The 26,975-nt window shown below is 43.2% G+C and overlaps 1 protein-coding gene across 1 annotated transcript; it reads left to right on the top strand.

Moving 5' to 3' along the window:
• cntn2 (contactin 2) lies at positions 1-26,885 on the top strand. Its single transcript, XM_080774298.1, has 23 exons — positions 1-107; positions 4,516-4,678; positions 7,107-7,248; positions 7,625-7,800; positions 8,083-8,178; positions 8,390-8,602; positions 10,579-10,681; positions 10,991-11,172; positions 12,995-13,131; positions 13,278-13,407; positions 13,592-13,742; positions 14,824-14,951; positions 15,919-16,094; positions 16,558-16,678; positions 18,005-18,163; positions 18,298-18,447; positions 19,857-19,927; positions 20,052-20,286; positions 20,850-20,965; positions 22,118-22,304; positions 24,614-24,726; positions 25,240-25,408; positions 26,766-26,885. Exons 2-23 carry the CDS (start codon positions 4,621-4,623, stop codon positions 26,873-26,875), a joined length of 3,123 nt encoding a protein of 1,040 aa, XP_080630424.1. The 5' UTR covers positions 1-107; positions 4,516-4,620; the 3' UTR covers positions 26,876-26,885.
• The last annotated feature ends 90 nt before the right edge of the window (positions 26,886-26,975 follow it).

Here is a 26,975-nt window from a genome sequence, read left to right on the forward strand (position 1 = left end):
GTCAGGGCCAGCTCTGAGATTTACCCATTGGCAAAAGGGTTTTCAGTCTATCAAAGTGCAGGACATGTTGGTGTTCTATAATTGATTATTGCTGCTCTAGTGACAATGTAAGTACTTGAGTATTGTGTGTAGAATGTGTGGATAGAACATGTAGATGGCCTCTGATCCTGAGTATTGTGTGTAGAATGTGTCGATAGAACATGTAGATGGCCTCTGATCCTGAGTATTGTGTGTAGAATGTGTCGATAGAACATGTAGATGGCCTCTGATCCTGTGAGTATTGTGTGTAGAATGTGTCGATAGAACATGTAGATGGCCTCTGATCCTGTGAGTATTGTGTGTAGAATGTGTCGATAGAACATGTAGATGGCCTCTGATCCTGTGAGTATTGTGTGTAGAATGTGTCGATAGAACATGTAGATAGCCTCTGATCCTGAGTATTGTGTGTAGAATGTGTCGATAGAACATGTAGATGGCCTCTGATCCTGTGAGTATTGTGTGTAGAATGTGTCGATAGAACATGTAGATAGCCTCTGATCCTGAGTATTGTGTGTAGAATGTGTCGATAGAACATGTAGATGGCCTCTGATCCTGAGTATTGTGTGTAGAATGTGTCGATAGAACATGTAGATGGCCTCTGATCCTGAGTATTGTGTGTAGAATGTGTCGATAGAACATGTAGATGGCCTCTGATCCTGAGTATTGTGTGTAGAATGTGTCGATAGAACATGTAGATGGCCTCTGATCCTGAGTATTGTGTGTAGAATGTGTCGATAGAACATGTAGATGGCCTCTGATCCTGAGTATTGTGTGTAGAATGTGTCGATAGAACATGTAGATGGCCTCTGATCCTGAGTATTGTGTGTAGAATGTGTCGATAGAACATGTAGATGGCCTCTGATCCTGAGTATTGTGTGTAGAATGTGTCGATAGAACATGTAGATGGCCTCTGATCCTGAGTATTGTGTGTAGAATGTGTCGATAGAACATGTAGATGGCCTCTGATCCTGAGTATTGTGTGTAGAATGTGTCGATAGAACATGTAGATGGCCTCTGATCCTGAGTATTGTGTGTAGAATGTGTCGATAGAACATGTAGATGGCCTCTGATCCTGAGTATTGTGTGTAGAATGTGTCGATAGAACATGTAGATGGCCTCTGATCCTGAGTATTGTGTGTAGAATGTGTCGATAGAACATGTAGATGGCCTCTGATCCTGAGTATTGTGTGTAGAATGTGTCGATAGAACATGTAGATGGCCTCTGATCCTGAGTATTGTGTGTAGAATGTGTCGATAGAACATGTAGATGGCCTCTGATCCTGAGTATTGTGTGTAGAATGTGTCGATAGAACATGTAGATGGCCTCTGATCCTGAGTATTGTGTGTAGAATGTGTCGATAGAACATGTAGATGGCCTCTGATCCTGAGTATTGTGTGTAGAATGTGTCGATAGAACATGTAGATGGCCTCTGATCCTGAGTATTGTGTGTAGAATGTGTCGATAGAACATGTAGATGGCCTCTGATCCTGAGTATTGTGTGTAGAATGTGTCGATAGAACATGTAGATGGCCTCTGATCCTGAGTATTGTGTGTAGAATGTGTCGATAGAACATGTAGATGGCCTCTGATCCTGAGTATTGTGTGTAGAATGTGTCGATAGAACATGTAGATGGCCTCTGATCCTGAGTATTGTGTGTAGAATGTGTCGATAGAACATGTAGATGGCCTCTGATCCTGAGTATTGTGTGTAGAATGTGTCGATAGAACATGTAGATGGCCTCTGATCCTGTTCAGTTGTCATGGCAGTACCACATGAAACGCATCACAGATACAGAAAAGGTGCTACAGCTAGAAATAATAATAATAATAATAATAATAATACATGTAATAATTATAATAATAATACAAAAAGTAAACTGGAGGGATAGGAATAAAGTACCAGAACCAAAGCCAAGGAGATATAGTATACTACAGTACTCTAGCTTGGCCCTTTGCACTTGGACCACTTTGCATTTTGTATGAGCCATTAAACATAATGAATTTCAATGTATAGTCACAGTGTATACTGTATATTATTAACATGTATAAATAATAGTAAAATTGTCAAAGTGTACATAAAGCAATCTGTCCCCAGTAGTGGGTAAAGAGTCAAACCGCAGTCAAACCCTTTAAAGAAAATATATATTTATCCCCTTTAATGAAAAAGCAGTTGCTCCCAATGGTGTGCTTTGACATTAGGCCAGGTGTGCCTTGGGATTTTGTGACATCCACACACATTATTATTTCAATATAGTATATTATTAATAATAAGATGTCTTTTCTATCAAATAGTTTTCATTATCTGTCTGTGCATCTCTTTCTTCATAGCTTGATATCTCGCTCTCTTTCACTCTCTCGCACGCACGCACGCACGCACGCACGTACGCACGCACGCACGCACGTACGCACGCACGCACGCGCACACGCACGCACACATGTCGCACGCACACAATCTCTCCCTCTTTACCTCATTTAAAAATGTGTGATAATTCTGGTTCAAAAGGGTTTTGTTGCTGCTGTGATGTATTTCTAAGGGATTTGGTTAATAAATATTAAACCATTTGAACCATTTCACTATGAGTCGAGTACCAATGTTTCAATATTCTTTGCATCTACGGTATTCTATAATAGGACTGGCTGAATAATACACAGACATTTTTTCATTTAACTCTGTGAGTGTATAAATGGATCCTGACCTGCAGTGAAGCATCCATGCTATATAGTGTGTGATGCATAGACAACAAGGAGTCATTTGGAGCTGATATGCTTGGTCTCTTCTCTAGTCTCACTACTCCATTACACCGTAAACTGATTTGATGCGCTATCGTTCTCAGTCTGTCTCCCTCCTCTGTTGCTTCCAATTTCTCTTTTTATCTCTCATTTTCTGTCTTCATTTTTCCTTTACTATCAGTTCGGCTCACACAGTCTCCATTCCCATTATTCATTCATCATTCAGCTTTGTCGCTCTTTCTTCAGTATCTTCTCTGCCATCCACTTTTTCTTACACTCCTACTCAGTTTGTTTTACTTTAATATCACTAATATTATTACACACTTTACTATCTCTACTACTAACTATAAAACACCCCCCACCCACCCCCACCAGCTTATTAGCCATTTACTCGAGACCGGCAGCCAGCTGTGCAAGAGTGCATGCTGTTGACAGTAATTTGTGTGTATGTATATATTGTATGTGTGTATGGTAGTACTAGTAGGGAGCCCAGACACAGGCTGAGACTGAACCGTCTTGGGACCCGTCTTGTTGCGAGGAAAAAATTGCAGTCCAAGAAACCACCAAGAATTCCCACTGGGAAAGTCATGTAAGCTGCAAAGAGAGAGTTTGCTCTCTGGGACGTTCTGTCAGATTCGACTGCCTCCCTTGTGGTGGTGGGTAGAGTTGGGATGGGTGAACACATGGCGCAAGGGAATTGAGGCAACACCAAATGACAGCCATAGAATATGGGAAGGAAGGTTGAGTGGTAGTGTAATAATTAAGCAATATTACACGAGAGGGTGTTCTTTAGGCCTATCGTCATTAACGGTGCCGGAGATTAGCTGTTCACAGACGGACGGACGGATGGACACACGGATGGACGGACGGACGGACGGAGTGCAATACTCTCTCCCCATGCCTTCAGCCTGGTGGAGACAATTATTATTAAAAGGCAGAGGCTACCAGAAAGGTCTTCAGCATTGATTTAATTAACTGATCGTTGTGTGGGAGTTTGTAACAGATGTGGTGTATAATAATAACTGAACGTTCATCATAATCATGTTTAGGTCTGACTAGTATATACGTGTGCATATTATGCAGCAATGAGATCTAGTAATACTAAATTATGCAACTGTCTGTGTTCATGAGGATGTCATTAAAGACTTCAGCAAGAGCATTCTTGCTGAAGTTTCAGCATTCAGCATTCAGTAATTTGGGAAGCAACCCACAAGAAAAGACATGTTGACAATTTGTAGAAGATCCAAGGCCATGGAATTTGAAGCAGATTTTTTTTTATCAGAATTGCAAGGCTGCAGGAGAAGGATTTCAGATGTCCTCCAAATGTTAATATGCAGTGGTTTGTGGAGGGAATACCATGAACTTAAAGTGAGTGAGGTTGAGATAATAAAAGAAACAGATCGATGGAGGGAGAGTAAAAGGAAACCATAACCCATGGCTTTGTACTCCAATAAACCAGGCACACCTGCTGTTGTGGGGGTGCTTGGTGTGTGGGTTGCGGGTTGTTGGGCAGTCTATAGTTACTATTGTATGTGTCTCAGTCTGATAGTGTACTGTTCATGGGTTCACTGGTTGCTGTGGGGGTGTTGCACAGTAAAGTGTGGTTGTATTTTAAAGCATTTTGTCAACTATTTCACACACACACACACACACACACACACACACACACACACACACACACACACACATGATTCTTATGATAGTTGGTCATAATGATTGAAGTGATTTGTACTTTGTTTTCACAGATACGAATCAGACAGCGCTCCCCTGCGACGGTCTGCCACCAGGTCTGACCACATCCGATTCTGATCCCTTTGTGATCCAGTTCTAATACTGGTGTGACTCCGACAATGGGCCACTTGCTGTTCCTTCTTGCTCTGAGTTCACTGGCTCTCAGCTATGCCATCGGTAAGTAGCCTGCATTTAGCTCACACACAAGCTGGCATACTAGAAATATCATTTTGGAATTTGGTATGATTGATGGCATGGCATGGCGGGGGGGAGGGGGGGGGGGGTTTGGGGGTGTTATAGTGATGGTTGGGGGGACTGATTAAAATTTCATGATTGTTGTCTTAGACAGGCAGGGAGAAGGAGGACTTCGATTTTCACTGAGATGCCCTTTTCCATTGGAGCTCTGAAATTCACCATTCCCATGAATGATAGATGGCAATGAGGTGCAGCCTTTGCTGAAATTAACAGGCTCTGCCAAAGTACTGAAATGTGCAGTCATGCATAGTTAGACCCCCTGGGCACAACACATTTTACGAGAAAGCTGTTCATTATCTGTCGATGGTGGGCTGAATAACACGCACGCACGCACACACGCACGCACGCACGCACGCACACTTTTCTATTGATACGATTGAGCAAGCATGAAAGCAAGGTAGCAGAAAATAAACTTTCAAAGATAGACTCTCTCACACACACACACACACGCACACACACAAACACACACATACGTGAAACTTTGTAAAAAAAACAACAACAACAATAACACTATTTGACTTGGAACTTCAGTTCCACGTTCAATGGGGAAACATTCAGACAGGTTTGAAAAAGAGAAAAAAAAGTATGTTTTTGAATTGCAGCAATATACTTTAATGACATTTTTCTTTCTTCTTCATGTATTGAATGAGAGTAGGAGACAGAGAGCGTGCACAGTCCCAAAAGCCCAAGGCAGCAGCCTGCTTTACATAGATGCTATACATCATGAAGCCAAGGTGCACTGCATGATGCATCTCAATTGTACATAACACCCCCTTGTGTATACCATGCATGCACGCATGCATAAATGCATACCTGTGCATGTTTGAGGCACAGACCTTGTGCATCTGAAAGACAAGCTCAATTTATTGCGTATGATGAATGGATTTTCTGTACACCTGGACAATACTATATTTCTCAAACTCTAGTTTTGCTTACTATTTTCCAACACCCCAGCCAGTTCTCTGTCTCTCCTGCTGTTTTGTTTTGTAAACACAAAATAAATGTTCAAGTGAGTCACCAATTTCATCCAGTCAGGAGAGAGTACCCATTTATCAGTTTAAAATTTGTAGTATTCCAAATCCAATTGAAATTCCATTCAAATAGCAATGATTTGATCGGCTGAGCAAAGTACATATTGAAGATAAAAGTGAGGGCAGACAAGTGAAGACGGAAAAGCAAAGACGCAAATTGTGATTGGCCAGAATGAGATGATGTATGATGATGAGAACCGGAGCGTAGAGTAGGAGAGTAGCAACACGCCGCAAAGCGGGTGCCTATGGGCTATACAGTAGTTCCAAACATTGCTGGTTGGAACTATCCCATTGAGATAGAATGAGCACTTCCGCATTTCATTGTTACAATGAGAGTCAACGCTAGTGTCGCCACTCTCTTACTATTCCACTCGGATAAGAACGCCCCTCACTTCACATGGGTGTGAAGTGAGGGGCGTTATTGGAGCCATTGAGCTGTTGAGCTATTGAGATTAACATTTTCTCTCCCACCTCTCTCCAGTCCATACACTTCCTCATGAGTAGCCTCCTTCGCTCCTTTCTCATCTTCCTTGTTTAATCTCCCCCTTCAAGAAACTCAATTATTCGTTTCTATCTCACTCTTTGGACTTCCTCTCTAATCCTGCCATCTCCCTGCTCTCCACCTGTTCACCCTTATCATCACATTCTCCTCCTCCCGCTGTACCTAAAGGTGTTCTCACCATTCTCCGTCCCTCCCTGTCCTCCTCTACAGAAGTACTTCGTTATCTTGTGTGTTAATCACACAAGATACCACCCGTGGTGGTATCTTTCTCATGCTCTTTCCCTCTCTTCTTCTGCTCTTACTTTTGCTTGATCTCCAAAAACCTGTCTTTACCTCTGCAACCGAATTTGGCTTTCCTTCTTGATGTTCAAAAATCACACCTGTGTGAAGTGAGGAGCACTCGTATAATCTAACTCACGTTGCTATGATTAGGTGATGTAATGACGATAACGAAACGGTGACAAAACAAAACATTAAATTCTCTTTTTTGTCAAAGGCGTTTCTAAAACAAGCATTGAACTAAAAACAACCTGTATATAGGAGGGGCTAGTGCCCCTCAAAAACACAAAAGATAGTAAAACAGAAATCTTAATCACAGGTTGAGGCCTCGTATAAACTCTTTGGGCTTCTTGCCTCCTCCTAGCACTTTAATTATTTTTTATTTTCTTCCCTTTTGTACTGTTTTTATACTGTGCTAAATAAATCAAATCAAAATCAATTAAATCAAATGAATCGCAAACGCGATAGAAGCTTATCGCCGAGAACCTGCCGGGTGGCTTGTTGTTGTTTTTGACCAGCTGTTTTGCTGTGTTGCCAGGCGGAGATGTGTGTGTGTCTGGCCATGACAGTGGGCCGGTGTTTGAGGAGCAGCCAACTGGTCTGGTTTACCCAGAAGGCCTGAGTGAGGGCAAGGTCACACTCAGTTGTCAAGCCAGAGCCAACCCAGCTGCTACCTATAGGTCAGTAATGCACTCATACACACACAATGTTTCAGTTTCTTGACCTTCCATGAAGTCATTGTTTTCCATTCAACTGCAGAGACTTGAAACACAGTTAACCTTACCTTACCTCACTTTTATTTTAGTTAAGTTATTGTTTTAATGCAGTTGAAAGTGTGAATTGATATATTACCTGGAAAATATTATATTAAATATAATATTATTTGACTTCATCATGGCGTTATGGATATTAACCGTAGAAGCAGGTACTTTTAAGGTGGAATTACCACCTGAAAGTTTGACCTACATTGTTAGGGGAATCTGCGAATTGTTAAAAATAAATAAATAAAAATAATAATAATAATTATGCACCCTTGCACCCTTCTTTGTGTTCCAGGTGGCGTGTGAATGGCACTGAGGTCCCCCTGGGGTTGGATCCTCGCTACACTCTGGTCGCAGGAACCCTGGTGATCAGCAACCCTCAGCATGACCGCGATGCAGGGTCCTACCAGTGTTTGGCCATCAACCGCTGTGGCACCATCATTAGCCGTGCGGCCAACCTTAAATTTGGCTGTAAGTGAGAACAGGTCAAAACAGACGTTGACCTGTTTGGGCTTGTGTTTGGCCCATTATTGTGTAGTGGAGGCACCTGATAATTCGTTGGCCATGCCAAGAACTGGTTTCAGTCACTTTGGGATAGATATGAGCATGTTTTATCGATTTGTATTGTAAATCAACTTTAAACATTGTCAATAATACACTGTTAATGATTTTCCTTGCAAATACATGTGATTGCTTTCTTAATATTTACATCTTTATTTTATTCTAAGTTCTTAATCTATGTTCTATCTCCAGACCTCCATGACTTCCCTCCAGACACCAGAAGTCCCCAGACAGCATATGAGGGCGTGGGGACCTTCCTGGCCTGTCAGCCCCCTCCCCATTACCCTGGTACTGTGAGCTGCCTCCACAAACAATGCTTAACAGTAGCTCATAACGCATTTATGTCAATAAATAATAAAGAAACTATTCTATCAGCCTAATAATCACATTAAACCGTTCTTTACACCCACAAGCGCCATTGGATATCTCTGTAAGACTCATGCAATACGATTGCACTATAAGATGTAATTGTACAACCATTCTCTCCTGTCTTCTCCAGCATTGTCCTACCGCTGGTTCGTTAATGAGTTTCCCAACTTCGTCAAAGCGGTGGATGGCAGGTGGTTTGTCTCCCAGGTAACAGGGAACCTGTACCTGGCCAAGGCGGAGCCTAATGACACGGGAAACTACTTCTGCTTCACCACCATCAACCTGGACATCAGCACCAAGAGCACGTTCAGCAAGGCCAATCAGCTCACTGTCATGGCAGACGGTACGGGACTGTGTGTGTGTGTGTGTGTGTGTGTGTGTGTGTGTGTGTGTGTTTGCGTGCGTGCGTGCGTGCATGCTCATGTGCATGCGTGTGTGTGTGCGTGCATGCTCGCGTGCGTGCGTGTGTGTGTGCGTGCATGCTCGTGTGCATGCATGTTTGTGTGCGTGCATGCTCGCGTGCGCGTGTGTGTGTGCTGTGTGGTTGTATCACAAATTTAAAACCCACGTACTGTAAGTTCAACCCCTGAAACAATATTGTAGTTTTTTTATGTGCGTCATAGATGATTTACACACGTTTGCCAGTGCAAAGACTTTCAGTTAGATGGATAAGACAATATTTTTGCAAGATAGGATAACTTTAACAGAGTGCCTATACATCAATCCTATCCAGTTGTTGGTAGTGAAGAAATAAACCGGATCGTTATCAAGGACCTTGCAGAAGCAACACACCTCACAGACCAAATAGATTTTTATACAACATAATTATTTCAGACGGCCCGGCAGGAGACTGTTCTGTATTCACTAATGATATCGTTGCTGTCAGGCAGAAACCTTGTTTTCTCCACAATTTCGTCTTTTTATATAATTTTTTATTTTTTTTCATAATTGAATGCTCTGGCCTATTTTATTATACTAGCGAAAATAGCTAATCTGCAATCTCACAATGCATGATCGCATTCACGCATTGTGATGTGTTTTGAGGTTGGAAATATAAGGATGCCCAGGTTGAAAGTGCTTAAGTCTGTCTGTGTGGGTTTGATAAATTTTCAACCAATGACGAGTCATTATCAAGTGTTTGTGACCATATTATAACTACAGTTGTAGAAAATGCCCCCAAAGTATTTTATTCTATGTGCAATTTTCATTGCCATGGGTAATGATCAGGGCGGCTGTGGCTCAGGAGGTAGAGCAGGTCGTCCAATGATCACTGGGTCGGCGGTTTGAATCCCGGCTCCTCCTGTCCACATGTCGAAGTGTCCTTGGGTCATTGCCTCCCATGCGTTGGTCGGTGTGAGCTCGCCACCATTGGTGTGTGAATGTGGGAAGTGAGGACGCTGGCGTCGACTGTTCGCCGCTTCACCTCCCAATGTATGAATTAATGAACCATTGTAAAGCGCTTTGAGCACTTGGAAAAGCGCTATAAAAATGCAATCCATTATTATTATTATTAAGTCACTAATTCAGTTTGTTTGAGCTTGCAATATTGTGTCTGTGTGCATCAATGGCCACAAACCACACACTTATACACTATAATTTGTTGAGCTGTGTGTGTGTTGCTGCAAAAGAGAGCAGTAAAAGGAAAAAAAGAAAAACAGTATTAAGCCTCTCTTTGTCCTTTCTATTAACATCTAGAATAAGGGTCTAAAGTGGTGTTCTGGTCGACGCATGGATGAACCTAGTGAACAATAAAATCAGCATCGAGATTCATCATAGCTACAGTATATATATTCCTTCCACTACACCAGTAAATTATATCCATTGGTACTGCAGGTTATTCTTTCCATTTCATGAAAGGTAATAGGTTTGGAGACGGACATACAAGGTTTACGCACGGCAGTGGCGACAATACAGAGAGTCAGACTGCAAACTAATGTGGTATCAGGACAAGCACAAGCTTCTGCAGAGTCATATATAGCCTACATCTAGAAACAACAGAAACATGTTATCAGTGTGAAAACTATCACTCACGTATGATGAGAATGTTGCTGCACAGAAAATTGGCTGTTCCAGATAAAGATCTTATTTAACAATGAGTAATGTACCCAACCCAACAGTATATTAGAATGACCTTTTCCACTGAACTCTGGTGACAAATGCTTCACATAATACTGGAGCATTTGTGTTAATAACCGCTGACTTGTCGGGATATGAATGCACAACATACACTTTTTTCAACCCTCCAGTAATCTACAGTATATTACATTTACAACCCAAATGTGATTTCATAAGTAACGTTATACATTTCCTTCACAATAGCAAATCCCAGGAAGTCGGCTCCGAGCATCAAAGTGCGTTTCCCGGCAGAGACCTATGCACTCGCAGGACACACCGCCCAGCTAGAGTGCTTTGCCTATGGAAAGTAAGTTCTTAGTCCAAGCATGTTATGTGTTGTCAAGTTAACCTTAATGTACCTGAGCTTGGTTGTCTTTTAGGTTTAAGTAGTACTTAAATGTCTGTTTTTGTGTGTCTCTTATATCTCTTCCGTTCTTCTTTTCTTTGTTTTTGTACCCTCTTTTACTCTAAATCCCACCATTTCATTCAAACCCTTTGCTTCGCTTTATTCTGCATATTCTCTTGTTCCCAACTCTATTCTCTCCTTCACAATCCATCCATCCATCCATCCATCCATCCATCCATCCATCACTTTCCCAAACCCTTCATCCCATAGTCCAATCCCAAAGCTGCGCTGGAGGAAGGTGGATGGCTTGCTCCCTGCCAAGTCAGGGGCCAGCGCAGAGAGCCCCATCCTCACCCTGCCAGAGCTGTCCTTTGACGACGAGGGCGTGTACGAGTGTGAAGCGTACAACTCAGAGGGAAGTGACACGCACCAGGGGCGCATCACTGTGCAAGGTGGGGAGACAACATCCACATGCATTGATTGCATTCACAATCACACGTCTTCACACAATTTACACGTCTCCAGCTACAGTAGATTTGCGATTTGCGTCATGGCATTCTCCATCGACTCCCACAGTATACATTTTGCAGTTACTGTCAAAGTTAAAGTAACATCTTAGTTGGATGGCAAATACAGGCCGTGCACAGACTTTTTGGTGCCCTAATGTCAAACACGTGGACTGTGCATGGGATGGACAGTAGGCTAGCTATACAGTATATACTGTTCTAGCCTAGTTTTTCTTATTGAATGACAGCTATACGGTGAGCAACTGTGATTCGGTTCAGTAATAAATACACATTATGTAGGCATAAAAAGCCACTTTGTCCTATGAAGGCAATCGGGCAGATGCTCGGGCACTGGTTAGCTCCTATGTGTGCCTGCCTGACACAATAAACCAAATGATGGATCCAAAACATTTTCTTTTAGATTTTTTTCCATTTTCTTCCAAATTTAGTCATTGCCAATTCCCCATATGTGCTGTGGTCCCTGGCGTTGCCAGCCCACCCACTGCTGGGCTGGGTAGGGTGTATAGTGTAGATAATCCTGTGCCTAATCCGTTATGCATGGGGTTTCCAGCTGCAGCTTTTCAACATAATACACAAGGTGCCTGACCAAACAGCAGGGGTCGCTAATGCATTGACAAGGATGTGGTCTCTTGCTGGTTTCCTAACCCGCAAACACCGCCAGTTATGTTTGTTGTGGCCAAGCGGGAGACACCACTATGTTATACCTCTGTGTTATACTCACAGTATCCCCCAAAACATGGATTTTCCTATGAAAGGGTGGCCCAACTAATCCCAACAGTTGGTATATTGATTGCCTAGGCCCCATATCAAGACACTTTATAGAGATTTAGGGCTGTATTTTGTGTGTCTTAAGTACCAGGTCTTATTCCCTAACTTGAGTAAACTAAAGACCTGGAGGCGTGATCAATGCTCTTTGGCCACTCAGAATAGCCAAATGGCATTGATCACGCCTCCAGGTCTTTAGTTTACTCAAGTTAGGGAATAAGACCTGGTACTTAAGAGTAAGACACGCAAAATACAGCCCACAGTTTCCACAATATCCAATCAAGTGTGCTGTTGTGTTAGTTGTAGACAGCAGGGTAACAAATGCCTACCTCGTTTTCATGTTCATAATACATTTCGGCGACCTGCAGATGGTGGCATTGTCATGCTGGAAGATATTAGCTCATCTAGATAGACCATGTGCTTTTTCAGAAATGCCCCACTTGACACTCCCATAGTTACACATCAGTTATTGGGGGTTACGTGTCGTCTTGCTGATGGGCATTCTGAGGGAGTGTTGCTTGGTTGGCATTTAGATTATATTTTGGCATTTTATGACTTCATTTGATAGCGATAGTGGAGAGAGACAGGAAAGGCAGGTGAGAGAGAGAAGGGATGACATTCAGCAAGGAGCCTTGGGTCAGATTAATACCCGAGCCAGCTGCGGGAAGGATTTATTTAGTCTTTATGTCATGTGGATGCAGTATGCACTCTTAGGCCCAAACCACACCAGCTGCAACTCCTAGTAGTTGCATGTTGCAAGGAGTTGAATGGCGACCCTCTGGTGTGGTCAGGGCTTTACAGGTGAGCCACTGGGCCACCCCACTTGGTTGGCATATGCACTTTATGTGGAGGTAGGGTGGGCCTAAACATACCACATTACCCCTTTAAACTTTAAGTATGCTCTGTACAGTATATTGTATTCATTAATGTGTGTGTCTCTCTCTCTCTCTCTCTCTCTCTCTCTCTCTCTCTCGTCCCTCAGCCCAGCCAGATTGGCTGCAGGTGATGAGTGACTCTGAGGTGGAGATCAGCTCGGACCTGCACTGGAGCTGTGTTGCAGCTGGCAAACCACGGCCCTCCATACGCTGGCTAGGCAACGGGCAGCCCCTCAGCACACAGGTAGCACACACACACACACACACACACACACACACACACACACACACACACACACACACACACACAGGCGTGGTTGCAGTTGTGTGTATATCCATCTCTCTATTTTATTGTTTTTATCTTCAATTCCTTCTACTTCTGACACCCAGGACCGAGTGGAGGTAAATGGGGGTCGCCTAAAGATTAATAACTTGGCCCTGGAGGATTCTGGGATGTACCAGTGTGTAGCTGAGAACAAACACGGCACCATCTACTCCAATGCTGAACTCAGAGTCCAAGGTAGGTGAGCAGGGTTGGATGGACTGCTGTGAGTAAACACTTAATATACTGTGTGTACCAGGTAGTGAGAGTGGATGCTCAAACATTATTCTTACAAAAAAATAAATGAAAAAACAATAATGTCAAAGAAGAGTTGGCCAGCTGACAGCCCCCTCTCCCATCTCTCTCCCTCCGTCCATTCCAGTACAGGCCCCGGACTTCAGGTTGAACCCAGTGAGGAAGCTGGTACCGGCCGCCCGGGGCGGTCAGGTCATGATGGAATGTCGACCTCGGGCTGCCCCGAAACCTACCCTGTTCTGGAGCCGTGGCACAGAGCTTCTCATCAACAGCAGCAGGTATTGAACTGTATGCCGGCCCATAGCGTCAAAGTCCTTTACCTCAGATTAAAGCTGCTATAAGCAATAATATGTCAAATTTTTAATGACCTTTTTCTTTTCTTTTTTGTATTCAGACAGCCAGCAATGGGTAGAACGCTCCCTAAAAAATGTAGTCTCGGTGACACATGTAGGGGCCGCAATCTGCATTCAAAGATTTTCCTAGAAGCTTTGTCATTGGTCGATTTGCCGGTCTGCTGATTGGTCATTGCGACCAGGTTTTTTTCAACCAATGACAAAGCTTCTAGGAACATCTTTGAATGCAGATTGCGGCAGTGTACATGTACTGTACAGTAATGGCGATGTCTCTATATACAGAAAGGTCAATGTATTTTAGAGGTACAGTATACATTAACAATAAAACAACAACAATACCAAACCAAACATATGGATCTTTACTTACTGTAATCAGTGTTAACATTTAAAGGTTAACGGTTCATTAAACTATAGAGAATACCGGCAATGATTTATTTTACGTGGATGTACTGCATTTGGGATTTGAATCAAACCAAAATGCAAAATGTGATTAACGGAAATATTTTCAAAGTTCGTTATCGAGCATAGTGGCCCATGACATCATGTTCAAACAATCAAGACAAGAGGCGATCAAGAAATAAATGTAATCAACCCACGCTGGCACAAACATGTGGGTCTAAAAGTGCATTGATACCTGCCAACCAGTGCTGTCCGGGTAAACACAATGTGTAACAGTTTCTTTCATATTATTTTATTGGTATTGGTTCCGTTCTGAATGTATTGTCTCCTGTCTTTCCACAAAATAATAGAAAATGCTCGATAGTGGGCTCGATAAGAACCCGGCTCGTTAAGCCTGATCGATAAGGTGATCGTTATCAATACAAATTAACGAGCTCCATCCCTACTCAAGACACGCTCCATATATGGCCAGTCCAGAATTCATTCCATATATTGACCCCCCATGCGTGTATATTGGTTATTAATGGATGCATACACTCGCTGATCATAACAAATTCCCAATGGAAAATGCTTCTCTGGACCTTTTTTGGAAACTTGTCTTTGCCAGGGTGACGGTGACTCCAGATGGGGTTCTGTGGATCCATAACATCAGCAGAGTTGATGAGGGGAAATACACCTGCTTTGCTGAAAACTACTTGGGCAAGGCAAACAGCACTGGACACCTGTCTGTTAGAGGTAGATGCAGGCGAAAACATACGCACGCACGCACGCACGCACGCACACACACACACACACACACACACACACACACACACACACACACACACACACACAGTGACACACACACACACACACACACACACACACACACACACACACACACACACACACACACACACACACACACACACACACACACACACACACACACACACACACACACACACACACACACTTTTTGGGGTGTTCTCTCCATTTTTCTGCTGTTTGGCGATTCCCTGCTGCTCCTAGATCCCCCTCTCACTCACAGTTTCAGCATTTGTTTCAGCATAATTACACACGCAGTACCATTTGGACGCCCATTTCTGCACAATGTGCTCATTCGACATGAACACTTACCCTATAATCACAGTGTCCAGCCGTGACTATAGTCTACTTCCTGATAGGTGCCCCCTTAATTAAGCACCATGGACAGCGACGCTGTTGCAAAAGGCTTTACAACCCTATTATTATGCCTGACTTAGTTGCACGCTGTGTTGTGCACGGCAATGCACTGTGATGTGAGCTTGTACAGTAGATCAGACACCAGCATGCAACTAGATATAAATCAAGCTTCAAAGCTTTGTTTTTTGAATAATACTGACACAACAATCTGTGGGCTAATGACCGTCGCCCACTCTCTCTTATTTGTTTTATTCCTCTCTTGCTCAGGCTAGGGCAATGTCTAGTGGGGACACTATGTCTAGGTCCATGTTTTATGGTTTTACTATCCTCATGGTCTCAACACACAGTAAAGCATGTTACACACACACAAATACATATGTACTGTATACGCACGCACGCACGCACGCACGCACGCACGCACGCACGCACGCACGCACGCACTCACTCACGCACGCACGCACGCACGCAAATCATGCAAGCTAATAACATCTCTTCATACCACAATCTCTAACCCCCCCACCTATCTATTTGTGTCCAGATGCCACCAAGATCACCCTGGCCCCTTCCAATGCTGACATTAATCAGGGAGACAATGTCACGTTGCAGTGCCATGCCTCCCACGACCCCACCATGGACCTGACCTTCACCTGGGCCCTCAATGGAGTCCTGTTGGACCTGGAGGATCCTGCTGGGCCATTCCATCGGGTGCAAGGGGTAAGTGTCATAACACATGATGGACTGTACTACTCCAGAGGAAAGGGCTTTTCTGGGATGATAAATTGGGGATTGCGTTGGGACTGTGCCACATACTTTTGTGTGAATGAGGCATTTCTTTGGGGGGGAATATTGATAGTGAAATGTACAGTACTGTACTGCAGTTGAAGTAGACTCCATTGTTAACAATACCCCTGTTTGGAGGCTGGGAGTCATTGTGGACTGTAGCACTGTAGGAGTGTATTATACAGATAAAAAGGGAGACTCCATGCTTGGTTGAATGTAGTATTCGGTCATGGCATGTTAAACATTCCATGGTACCAGTCCAGACAGAATTAAACCTCTAGGTATCCAATACATGCTGCCAGTTCATGTCTAAAATTGTGATAGTACCCATTCTACTCTTATGTGGATTGTTATGCTTGTCTTCACTCATCATCATCTGTCCCTTCTCGTCCTTCAGAAGGAGACCATAGGTGACCTGCTGATTGTGAGTGGCCAGCTGGGCCAGGCAGGACTGTACACCTGTACGGCTCAGACGGTGGTGGACAGCTCTTCGGCTTCGGCCAAACTGGTGGTCCGAGGTAAGGCAGACCCTTTATACTACAGGAAATCTATGGAAAATACAGGATCAACCTCAAACTAATTGCAAAAAACCCAAACTCAACCCAAATATATCCTGAATAACAGAAAAAATAATTGTCTGAGGGGAAAGTGTTGAAAATGGCCTGTATTTTCTAGATTTCTAGAAAATATTTTCTAGATTTCCTTTTGCTTTAAAGGACCACTTCACCACTTTTCAACCTATCTTCATATAATAGGTCCTCACTAATAATCATGAAAATTTTGTTTTTCTACTCGGTCTGATTGAAATTATTTATTTGGAATACCCCTTGAGATACAATATCTCGTTTTCGAGAGGGTCTACAAGCATACAGTCAATACAAGGTAATTAACAGAAAATAAAAAGGAAAGGAAAACAAAACAATGATTCTGTGTCTCATAGGAGGGCTGTGGGCAGTTCAGAAACCGTCTTCCAATGACATCATCGATGGGGAATACAAGCTAATAGAAACGCCAGGCTTTCTAGTCCTGAAAAGTTGCAATGAGAAAATGGAAGCCATCGTTCTCACGATAATGAAAATCTAAACATTTTTGTAAAGAAATCTGCCTAATGATGTCACTGGAAGACGGTTTCTATACTGCCCACAGCCCTCCTATGAGACACAGACTGAGTAGAAAAACATCGTGCTATTTTATCATGATTATTAGTGAGGACCTATTATATGAAGATAATATATGAAATATATGAAAAGTGGTGAAGTGGTCCTTTAAGTAGCATATGACATGTCAAACTAGGGTGTTTTCATGATGCTGAATCCATTCCAAGCATTAGTTTTGACCCCTATTTAGTGTTTTTATGCAAAACTAATGTCTATGGTGGCCATACTGTACAGGGTACAAGCCATTTTCAACACTTTCGCAGACACTTTTCCTCAGACAATTCCAGGCAACTTTTTTTCTGTTATTCAGGATATATTGAAGATACAATTCAGCCGAGTTTTTTTTTTTTTGCAATTAGTTTGAGGTCAAATTACATTATTACTGGACTATTACACCTGTTCTTTTCTATAAGGGATTTGGTACAGATATAGCTTAGAGGTTAAAATAAGCAAATGCGTCTTTCTATTTTTGTGATCTTATGCAGTAACGGTTTGGCGTGTGTGTGTGTGTGTGTGTGTGTGTGTGTGTGTGTGTGTGTGTGTGCGTGTGTGTGTGTGTGTGTGTGTGTGTGTGTGTGTGTGTGTGTGTGTGTGTGTGTGTGTGTGTGTGTGTGTGTGTGTGTGTGTGTGTGTGTGTGTGTGTGTGTGTGTGTGTGCGCGTGTGCGCGCGCGCGTGTGTCTGTGTAGGCCCTCCAGGACCCCCTGGAGGATTGGTGGTAAAGAACGTTGCAGAGTCGTCAGTAGAACTCAGGTGGAGTCGCGGCTATGACAACCACAGTCCCATTGGGAAATACATCATCCTGGGACGATCATCACTGTCATCCGAGTGGAAGAGGATGAGAACAGGTGTGTGTGGGTGTGTGTGTGTGTGCGTGCGTGCGTGCGTGCGTGCGTGCGTGCATGTCAGACTGCATTCCTACTAGTACTGTAACTGCAGGTGTGAGTTAGTATACTTAATGCGTGTTTCCCGCATCCGTTAGATCCTGTTAACATTGAGGGCAATGCAGAGTCATCCCGTGTGATTGGACTGATGCCCTGGATGGATTATGAGTTCCAGGTCATCGCCAGCAACATCCTGGGCAGCGGAGAGCCCAGCATGCCCTCACACACCATCCGTACACAGCAAGCAGGTGAGGGAACCATGGAAATAAGGATGTGACACTTTGTGATGCTTGTAGTAGACGGACAATTTTTCCTATTTCCAATCTCTTTTTTAATATCTTTTTGAAGTAGCATATCATTGCTGTCTGGAAGAAACCACCTAACTTCATTTTAGATTTTTGTTTTTTTCATAAATCAATGCTATTGAACACGTCTGTGTGTTGGTTAAAAAATATTAACTCTATCTTTACCGCTAGCTGTTAGCATTAGCCCCAGCTCCAGGGGCCAGCATACACACTCACTTTAAGAAGACGGTGTTTGCCCGCCCCCCCACACACTCTCGCTACCGCAGCATTGGAACACTCACACCCTCCTTACCTCTCGTCAGAAGCGTTTACATGGCGCCAGCGTTGCAGTACAAAGACACAAATTAAATCTGAAATGTGGATGGCAGAAAATCCACCAAGGACAGCGATCTTAGAATCTGAGTTATGAAAATCCTCTCTTCCACTGCTTTGCACTGTGAATATACTTGCAATGCCATAGTTGGAACGGTGGGGCATTGCTATGGGAACCGGACCAATGTTAAAGGCTTCCATAGGCATCAACCATTATATAGACTACGTTGGTGTATGTATTATATACGGACTTGGGATATGACGCCACCTAGCATCGACGTACGTATATATACGTACCTGGGAAAAATAGAGTTAAAAAGTGCTTCGGCGAAAACCTCCTAACTCCATTGAATCCTCAAACTATCTGCCATACCAGCTAACTCCACCCGTTTAGCCATTTTTTACCAGCTGCTATGCAATAGCAAGCTGAGTCTATCATCGGTGTGCAAGCTAGTCCTCTAGTCAGCTGCACACACATTTTGCAGCTAATGGGAGAGCATTGCAGCCAATGGCATTTGGAGTCATATGCTACTGTGCACGCCAACTATACTGTCAACATCACACGCTCACTTTCAACTATTTGAAACTAACTATTTCACCACAGGATTGCGCTGTTTGTGTGCAGCAGCAGACTGCAGTGTGTGTGTGTGTGTGTGTGTGTGTGTGTGTGTGTGTGTGTGTGTGTGTGTGTGTGTGTGTGTGTGTGTGTGTGTGTGTGTGTGTGTGTGTGTGTGTGTGTGTGTGTGTGTGTGTGTCTGCATATTTACGCGTGCTGTGCGCACACAGCCAGTTATAGCGGACCCCCCGCAGATAATGTTAATGCAGCTGGTAATTAATTGATTTAATCCATTTGGCCTTGTTTCCCCATAAATCAGTGTTATTGAACACCCTTTGACAAAAGCCTCCTAACTCCACTTGAGCTGGATGATTCTTTTTTACATTTTTTGTATTTGTTTATTTTCATTTCCTGAAAAATGGAGTTAGGTGGTTTCTTCCCAACAGCAGAGAGCCAAACCTATGGTTTTCTATGTCTCCCTTAGGTCCCACAGTGGCCCCTAGTGGACTAGGAGGAGGAGGAGGGGACCGCAATGAGCTCATTATAACTTGGACGGTGAGTGTATCAGAAGGTGTCAGCGTGAGTGCTGCACTGAATCAGTGGAGCGTGGCATTGTGAAATGTGCCATGTTAATAGCTCCTAAAAAAACCTGTATTTTACGCTTTCCTGAATCCCCCAGACCATGGCCAGAGAGTACCAAAATGGGGATGGCTTTGGCTACATACTGTCTTTTAAGAAGAAGGACGACCTGACATGGACAGTGGCATCTGTTCCCCACGTGGAGTCATCTCGATATGTCTACTCCAACCAGAGCCTGTCACCGTACACCCCCTTTGAGGTGAAGATCAAAGCCTACAACCGCAAGGGCGAGGGTCCCTTTAGCCAGATCGCTGTGGTGCATTCAGCTGAGGAGGGTAAGTCAGCATCACTGTGTAACAGTTTACGGAAATAGCTTTAAAAATGACTTTAATAGATGACATGTCATACCTTGTGATGAAGATCTATAAATGCCTGTGGCCCTGGTAGAACACCTTGTGACTCACTTAGTGAGTCATGGTGGCTCCTATAGGTACCGACCGTATACTATAAGCCATATCTTGCACCAAAGTCACACACTCACCATTTGGGGATTTAGCATTGCGCATTTCCATTGCGGGCGCACTCTTGTAGGTTGTTGAGGACCCGCAATTTGCTTTCCCATATGCGTGTGCCCACAATAGAATGTTTAGGGGTATCGCAATAACACGCCCACATCAGCCACACCTCCCGCCGCAAATAAGGGAGTCGGCATAATGTCGAGCGGGTAATGCTGCCGTGCGATACCGCTTAGGGGCAGCGTCAGCTGCCTTGTGCGCAATTAATGGATAGTGCGAGGCATATACTGTAGCATGGGGTATACGATAGGGCCCTATACTGTATGTACTGTACTAATACACCTTCATTCCACTGCTGACCCTTGTCCCCCCCCCACCTCCAGAGCCCACAGTGGCACCATCCAGTATCAACGCCACAGCGCTGAGTGCCTTCGACATCCAAGTGTCATGGGAGTCTGTCCAGCAGCTCAGTGCCAACGGCATCCTCAGGGGATACGAGGTCTGTGCGAACTTGCCCTTTTGCTTGTCCTCTTGATACCCTCTTAGTAGTGACTGCAATATACGGGTCTCCTTCGAAAGTAACAAACATCACTTTTTGCAAGCTTTTAGTTAGGCTGTATGGTTAATGAGAATATTTTTTATTTTTGAATCCTGTAATATCTTATCATCTTTTATGTTGTTTCTTTCTGTAATGCCTTCTAATGTTCCTATCTTGTTTGTTTGTGTTTGCTTTTTATTTTGAAACACATTGAGTCTAAGCCTGTCACATAAAATGTGATACTGTACAGCTGAACTTAACGTAATTGTTTATTTTCATCACCTATTTCATGATCTTTAGTTACAGTTTGTCACATCCTGTCCACCATGTCTTGTTTTCTTTAGAACTCAACATGAATTGGTGTAAAGGGTAAAGTTCTTAGTTAGGGTAATTTCAATGGGTAATTTTCAAAACTGGGCCATTTCAATCTCCAGTTGACATCATGCCGAAGTGTAATTACTGTGTTAGGTTTAATTATGGAGGCATATTAGTGCAGTCTTACATCATCAGCATTGAGTATTTTGTCCCCCACCTAATACAGTATTAACAATTTATTAGCTCAATGCCAGATGGAGATTGGAGCTGTTTATTGGTTTAGTGCTTGCTATCAGTGTCTCTGATGATAAAAGTAGAGACCGCTTACCTTATTATCATTATGTGAATCTGAGTCAACAAAGTTTTACTTTCAGTCCTCTGTTGGTTGATTTGGAATTAGAAAAACCCAAAGTCCAATTAGTAAATAATTTGACAATTTCTTCTACAGAAGTGGTACAGTATGGGACCTCACCTCACAGCTTTTATGATGATGACAGTTGTTTGATAAAATGAGCAGAATGGTGACAACATGCGTGTATACCCCATTCTGGGCGGGAACCCCTTTTGGTGTTAGCATTATGTTGTGCTTTAGCTATTGAAAAATAGCAGATCTACAAGCTCATAGCGCGCCACCGAGTGGCGCGCTACGAGCTTGTAGGTCTGCTATTTTTGAAAAATCGAAGAACCACTGACATAGAAACACAGCTTTTTCAGAAAACTGTCAGGATGTAGAAGACATTTTTTGAATCTGATCTCAGGTCAAAATGGGATAATTATGTTTGTGCACATACATTATAGATCCGCTACTGGCGGCAGCATGAGCGAGAGGCAGCAGCGGACCGAGTGCGCACGGCTGGACTCGAGACGACCGCCAGGGTGTCGGGGCTGCGGCCCACCACTCGTTACCACGTGGCCGTGTTGGCTTACAACAGCGCCGGCACTGGACCCCCGTCACCGCGGGCTACCGTCACCACCAGGAGACCACGTATGTCTGCCTGACACACACACACACACACACACACACACACACACACACACACACAATAGCTCAGGGGATATAGAGCTTTCAACTTGTTATTGAAAGGCTCCCGGTTTGATCCCTGGCTCCTCCTATTGGCTGCATGTGTAAGTGTCCTTAAGCATCCTGGCTGCATGTGTACAGTAAGTGTCCTTAAGCAAGACAGACACTGAGGGCTCCATCGTACGCCATTCTTTATCCGCAAGTAATACACATTTTCCGTGAATTACGCATTTAGGAGCTTCCACTGTGCGTAAACGTTATCTTTAGCAACTATTAGCTGTGTTGGTCGTGGAGTGGATGGCAGAATAGTCAGATACTGGACACAAAACAACCCTCTGTATCTAAAATAAATGTATTTCAGGCAGCACGCGTTGCTCTTCCATAAGGCAAGATCCAGGACATAATAGATTATAGATAATAGATCTCTTAAAGGGGATGGCACCGCTGGCACACTGTTTGGTTTAAGTTGCGTAACGCTCAAACCACACCTATGCATAATGTAATGGGTAGCGGAGGTGTTTTAAGGATTTAGGTGGTGGCACAAGATAGCATTACGGGGGAACGTCCCTTACACAATACTAAATCCCAAAATGTAGGACATAGGGCTCCTGGCAATAACGGAAGCTGTCATCTGTTCATCAGTTTCTGTTCACCAAAATATGTTTTAAAATTGGTTTAAAAATATATTTTTGAATTTTCATTTCTGCTAAGCAGCAAGCTAATTACAGGTAGGCTTAGACTAATTTAATTTACATTGCACTGTTTCATAACTGCGTTATGTATCCTTGCGTCTACTGTCTTCAGGCTGAAATGTAGCTTTATCCATATCAACTGTAGAGTCCAGAGGTCCTGTTCGCCTGTCGTTTGTGTGAGGGAAAAGTACACGGTTTACAGCCACCCTGGCCCTGGGGGCTGTAAATAAATTCATCAGGTCCATTTCCGAATGTTAAACTTTGTCAGTGTGAGGGAACCACTCCTCTCCCTGAAGCTACCTGAGGATGTGATAACACCATGGTCCGTTCCTGCTCATGAGGTGTCCTTATAGCTATGTTTAACCCTGTAACGAGCCCCACCCTCCCACAGGCCCCTGAGTGACATGCAGTTGAATAACCCATGACATCATGACTCATGACATCTGATAGAAAACGCCAGTAGCGTTGCATTGGAGCAGTATTATTAACCCATTTAGGACTGAGGCCAATTCTAAAAACGCCTTCTAAATCCTGACCTACATTTTCTGAAAAACTACAAAAAAATGATGCTGCCATAAACTGTAGGCTACATAGCATTCCTGTCTTGAATGGTAGTCTTAATGCCGGCTGCGGTGCATTGGAGCAGTATTATTAATTAACCTCATTTCTAGAAGAACAATACTCTTATGATATTGTTATTGACTATTACAATACACGGAATAAACTGAATTACCGCTCTCTACACCTTCATTTACAAAGATTCTGACCTGGTCTACAGACTTCAAAGTATAAAGACAAATTTACAGATTGCAAATCAGTCAATCAATCAATCAATCAATCAATCAATAATCACCCGGTTAATCACCTGTTGTAACCCACTCCCCCCTTCTCTCTCTATCTCACTCTCTCAAAGTGAGTGTGGGGTAACGATATCCTAGTATACCAGTATGTCCTGATGAAGATCTTATTAACACAATTTGTGCCCAAGACGTCCACAGACGTCCTAGGAACTATTCGAAACGTCCACAACGCAATTTTCAGCATGACCAGTGTGCAGACTCTATTCTCTTTTGTAACGATAACCTGACACATCACATCATACCCTTTAATTGACTGGTGATATACAGTAAATATAAGTGGCACAAATAATTAATAACCAGACTTTGTGGATTATAGACACATTTGAATGAAAGCAATCAGTTCAGAATAAAGCATGGAATCTTACAAAAACAAGTCATGCATCACACACTACACTGTGGAAGACTGATTGATTGATTGATTAAAATGTGTATTCACAGTTAGTAAAATGGGTACATACAAACAAAAGCACGAAAGTCAATACAGAAACCAGCAAAAAAGGATAAAACCATAAAAAGCACTACGTTTACATCAGGGTCCTCCATTTTCAATTCATCAGAACATTTAAAGACGTACAAATATACACTTCTACGGTCCTCGCTACGAGGTCCTTGAAAACCCACTCCACTCAAAATCTGTCCGCTCTGCAACCACTCTGCTTCACATGGCTTGGTTCACGTATCTCTGTGGAAGTTATACTCTAAGCGTTTGTTTCCTTCGCAGCTCCAAATCGTCCTCCAGGAAACGTGTCTTGGAAGACAGATGGTTCATGGGTAACAGTGAGGTGGGACCATGTCAAGGCCATGCACAATGAGTCAGCCGTGTTAGGCTATAAAGTGAGTGTACACTGTATACAGACAAGTCTGAATTATTTAGAACATTATTAGCTATCTCATTACATAATTTACATTTACAACAATGGTGGTGCCATGATGCAAATTTGTTTCCCTATCAATAAGTTACAGTAAGGTAGATATGGCCACATATCTCATAATCTTATGAGATATAGCTGGTAATAAAGGATGGATATTTAAGACCAAAAGGTAATTTTGGATGAGCTGCACAGTGCAGTTTGACGAAAACATTTACAGTACCTCACCCAAAGAAAAAACAAACCGAATCCTTGTACTGATTCCGTAAAAATATATTTCTTTAACAGAATCTGTCTTGAGAGATTAAACAAAAAGTGGTCTATTGTTTTCAGAATAGCATAACACAGGATGTATACTGTATAGTGTTGCAATACTGTATGGAGGATAAATATTCTTTCTTTCTTTGGTGGGACCTTAAAATACCTTTCATATCATGTGTGATAATATGATTGGTTAGTTAATAGTATTTTTTGCCAGGTTCTGTACAAACACGAGGGCCAGACAGCACTGAAGGTCCTGGACAAGGGGAAGACATCAGTGAGCCTGCCGTTGCCTAAAGACAACGGTTACGTGGTGCTGGAGATCCGATCTTGGGGTGAGGGTGGCGATGGAGCAGCCCACGAAACCATTGTGTCCCGTGACTCAGGTGAGACACATGCATGCGTGTACACTTACAGTTGGATTGCAAGAGGGAGGTCTTTAATGATGTAGAAGACATTAAAATAAGTCAGTGAGACAATTTCCGAACACCAAGGGCATTTCATTATGACCTAACTCCAGTGTATTTGTTGAAGGTAAAACATTTACTAGTAATAAGCTCTTACCACCCACTGAATGTTAATGGCCTTGGCTTCAACAACCTAACATCTGCTTGTAGCCATGGAAACCTTTGGGCTGTCAAAAATCTTCCAAGTTGAGCATACATGAATAACAAAACGTACATGTTATGAGGGGGGTGAAATTATGACAGGCAGTTGCTGCAGTCAAAATATGACCTCCCAGTCAAAAAACACTTTGTCTTTGAAATAGACACTTGTGCTTTCTAAGGAGTGATTTGGGGCCCTAATGATGAATACAAAATTAATATCAACATACAGTACCTCCACTTGGTCCACTTCTAACCATGAGAACAAATTCTTAGCTCCTCAAATTCAAGTACCGGTAGTTTCACACCACCATTGAACATTGCCCTTAGGTCAACTGTGCTGGCTGCAAAGAGAATTGCCAGATCTTGAGAATTGATTCAGTCCAAGAGAGCACATTCACCTTTCTTATTGCTGGTGATGCTTACATTAGCTGTACAGCACTTCAGGTCAGGTCTAATTAGCGGAGGTCAAACACACTATTACCTGGAGGAATGTGGTACTTCTGACAGCTTCTTATTCATTCACTGTGGGGCCTTAGCTCTGTTCTTCAGCCCCAGTGCTCTATTTGATTATAAGCCACCGCGCAGGTATTTTGTTCGTGAGTGACAGATGGCCAGAGAGGTCAGATATTCCGTCTTAATAGGTTTTCTCTCGGGCTATTACGAGCTGTCAGTCACCACAGTAACATAACTGGCTAAGGGGCGAATGGCCCTAACAGCCTACACTGCAGGAAAACTATCTGAGAACACTGCGCTCAGTACGCTGCTGCTAGGCTAGTAAGCTGCGGTATAGAAAGATGTCATCATGCATCCGGTCTTCTCACCATCAGTCAGTTGTTATTCCTGTTCAGATATATCGGGTGGAAAAATAAACAATCTCAAAGTCAAAGTCGTTTGTCATTTGTCACACACGTTACCGCAGTGAAATTTGTTCTCCGCATTTGACCCATCTCTTGGAGCGGTGAGCTGCAGCCGTGCCACGCTCGGGAATCATTTGATTAGTAGATCTGACCCCCCATTCCAACCCTTGATGCTGAGTGCCATTTTTACAGTATGACCCGGGCGGGGATCGAACCCCGACCTCCCAGTTTCAGGGCGGACACTCTAACCACAAGGCCTTTTATTTCCCCCCTTCCAGGAACTGGAATGATGGTCCAGAACAAAGCGTGCTCCTCGCAGTCCTACCGTGGACTTCTCCTGCTTGCCAGCACAATTTCCCTCACTCTCATTGGCTTATTGGGCCTGTGATCTTCTCTGCCATTTTTATTTTTCATATTCTAATCCTCTTGGTCAAAGTCTTGTTTTTTTTTTGGTAGGGTTTCAACTGCCAGGTATGGAGTGCAACAAG

The sequence above is a fragment of the Protomyctophum bolini genome (genome assembly GCF_963924005.1).
Source record: "Protomyctophum bolini genome assembly, chromosome: 2".
Classification (NCBI taxonomy): domain Eukaryota; kingdom Metazoa; phylum Chordata; class Actinopteri; order Myctophiformes; family Myctophidae; genus Protomyctophum; species Protomyctophum bolini.

What these genes read in the sequence shown, in the direction of transcription:
- cntn2 (XM_080774298.1), top strand. Translation starts at nt 4,621, where the DNA reads ATGGGCCACTTGCTGTTCCTTCTTGCTCTGAGTTCACTGGCTCTCAGC. An exon ending in GAGTGCTTTGCCTATGGAAA is followed by an intron (nt 10,682 to 10,990) that starts GTAAGTTCTTAG and finishes TTCATCCCATAG; the next exon opens with TCCAATCCCAAAGCTGCGCT. An exon ending in GTGGAAGAGGATGAGAACAG is followed by an intron (nt 18,164 to 18,297) that starts GTGTGTGTGGGT and finishes CGCATCCGTTAG; the next exon opens with ATCCTGTTAACATTGAGGGC.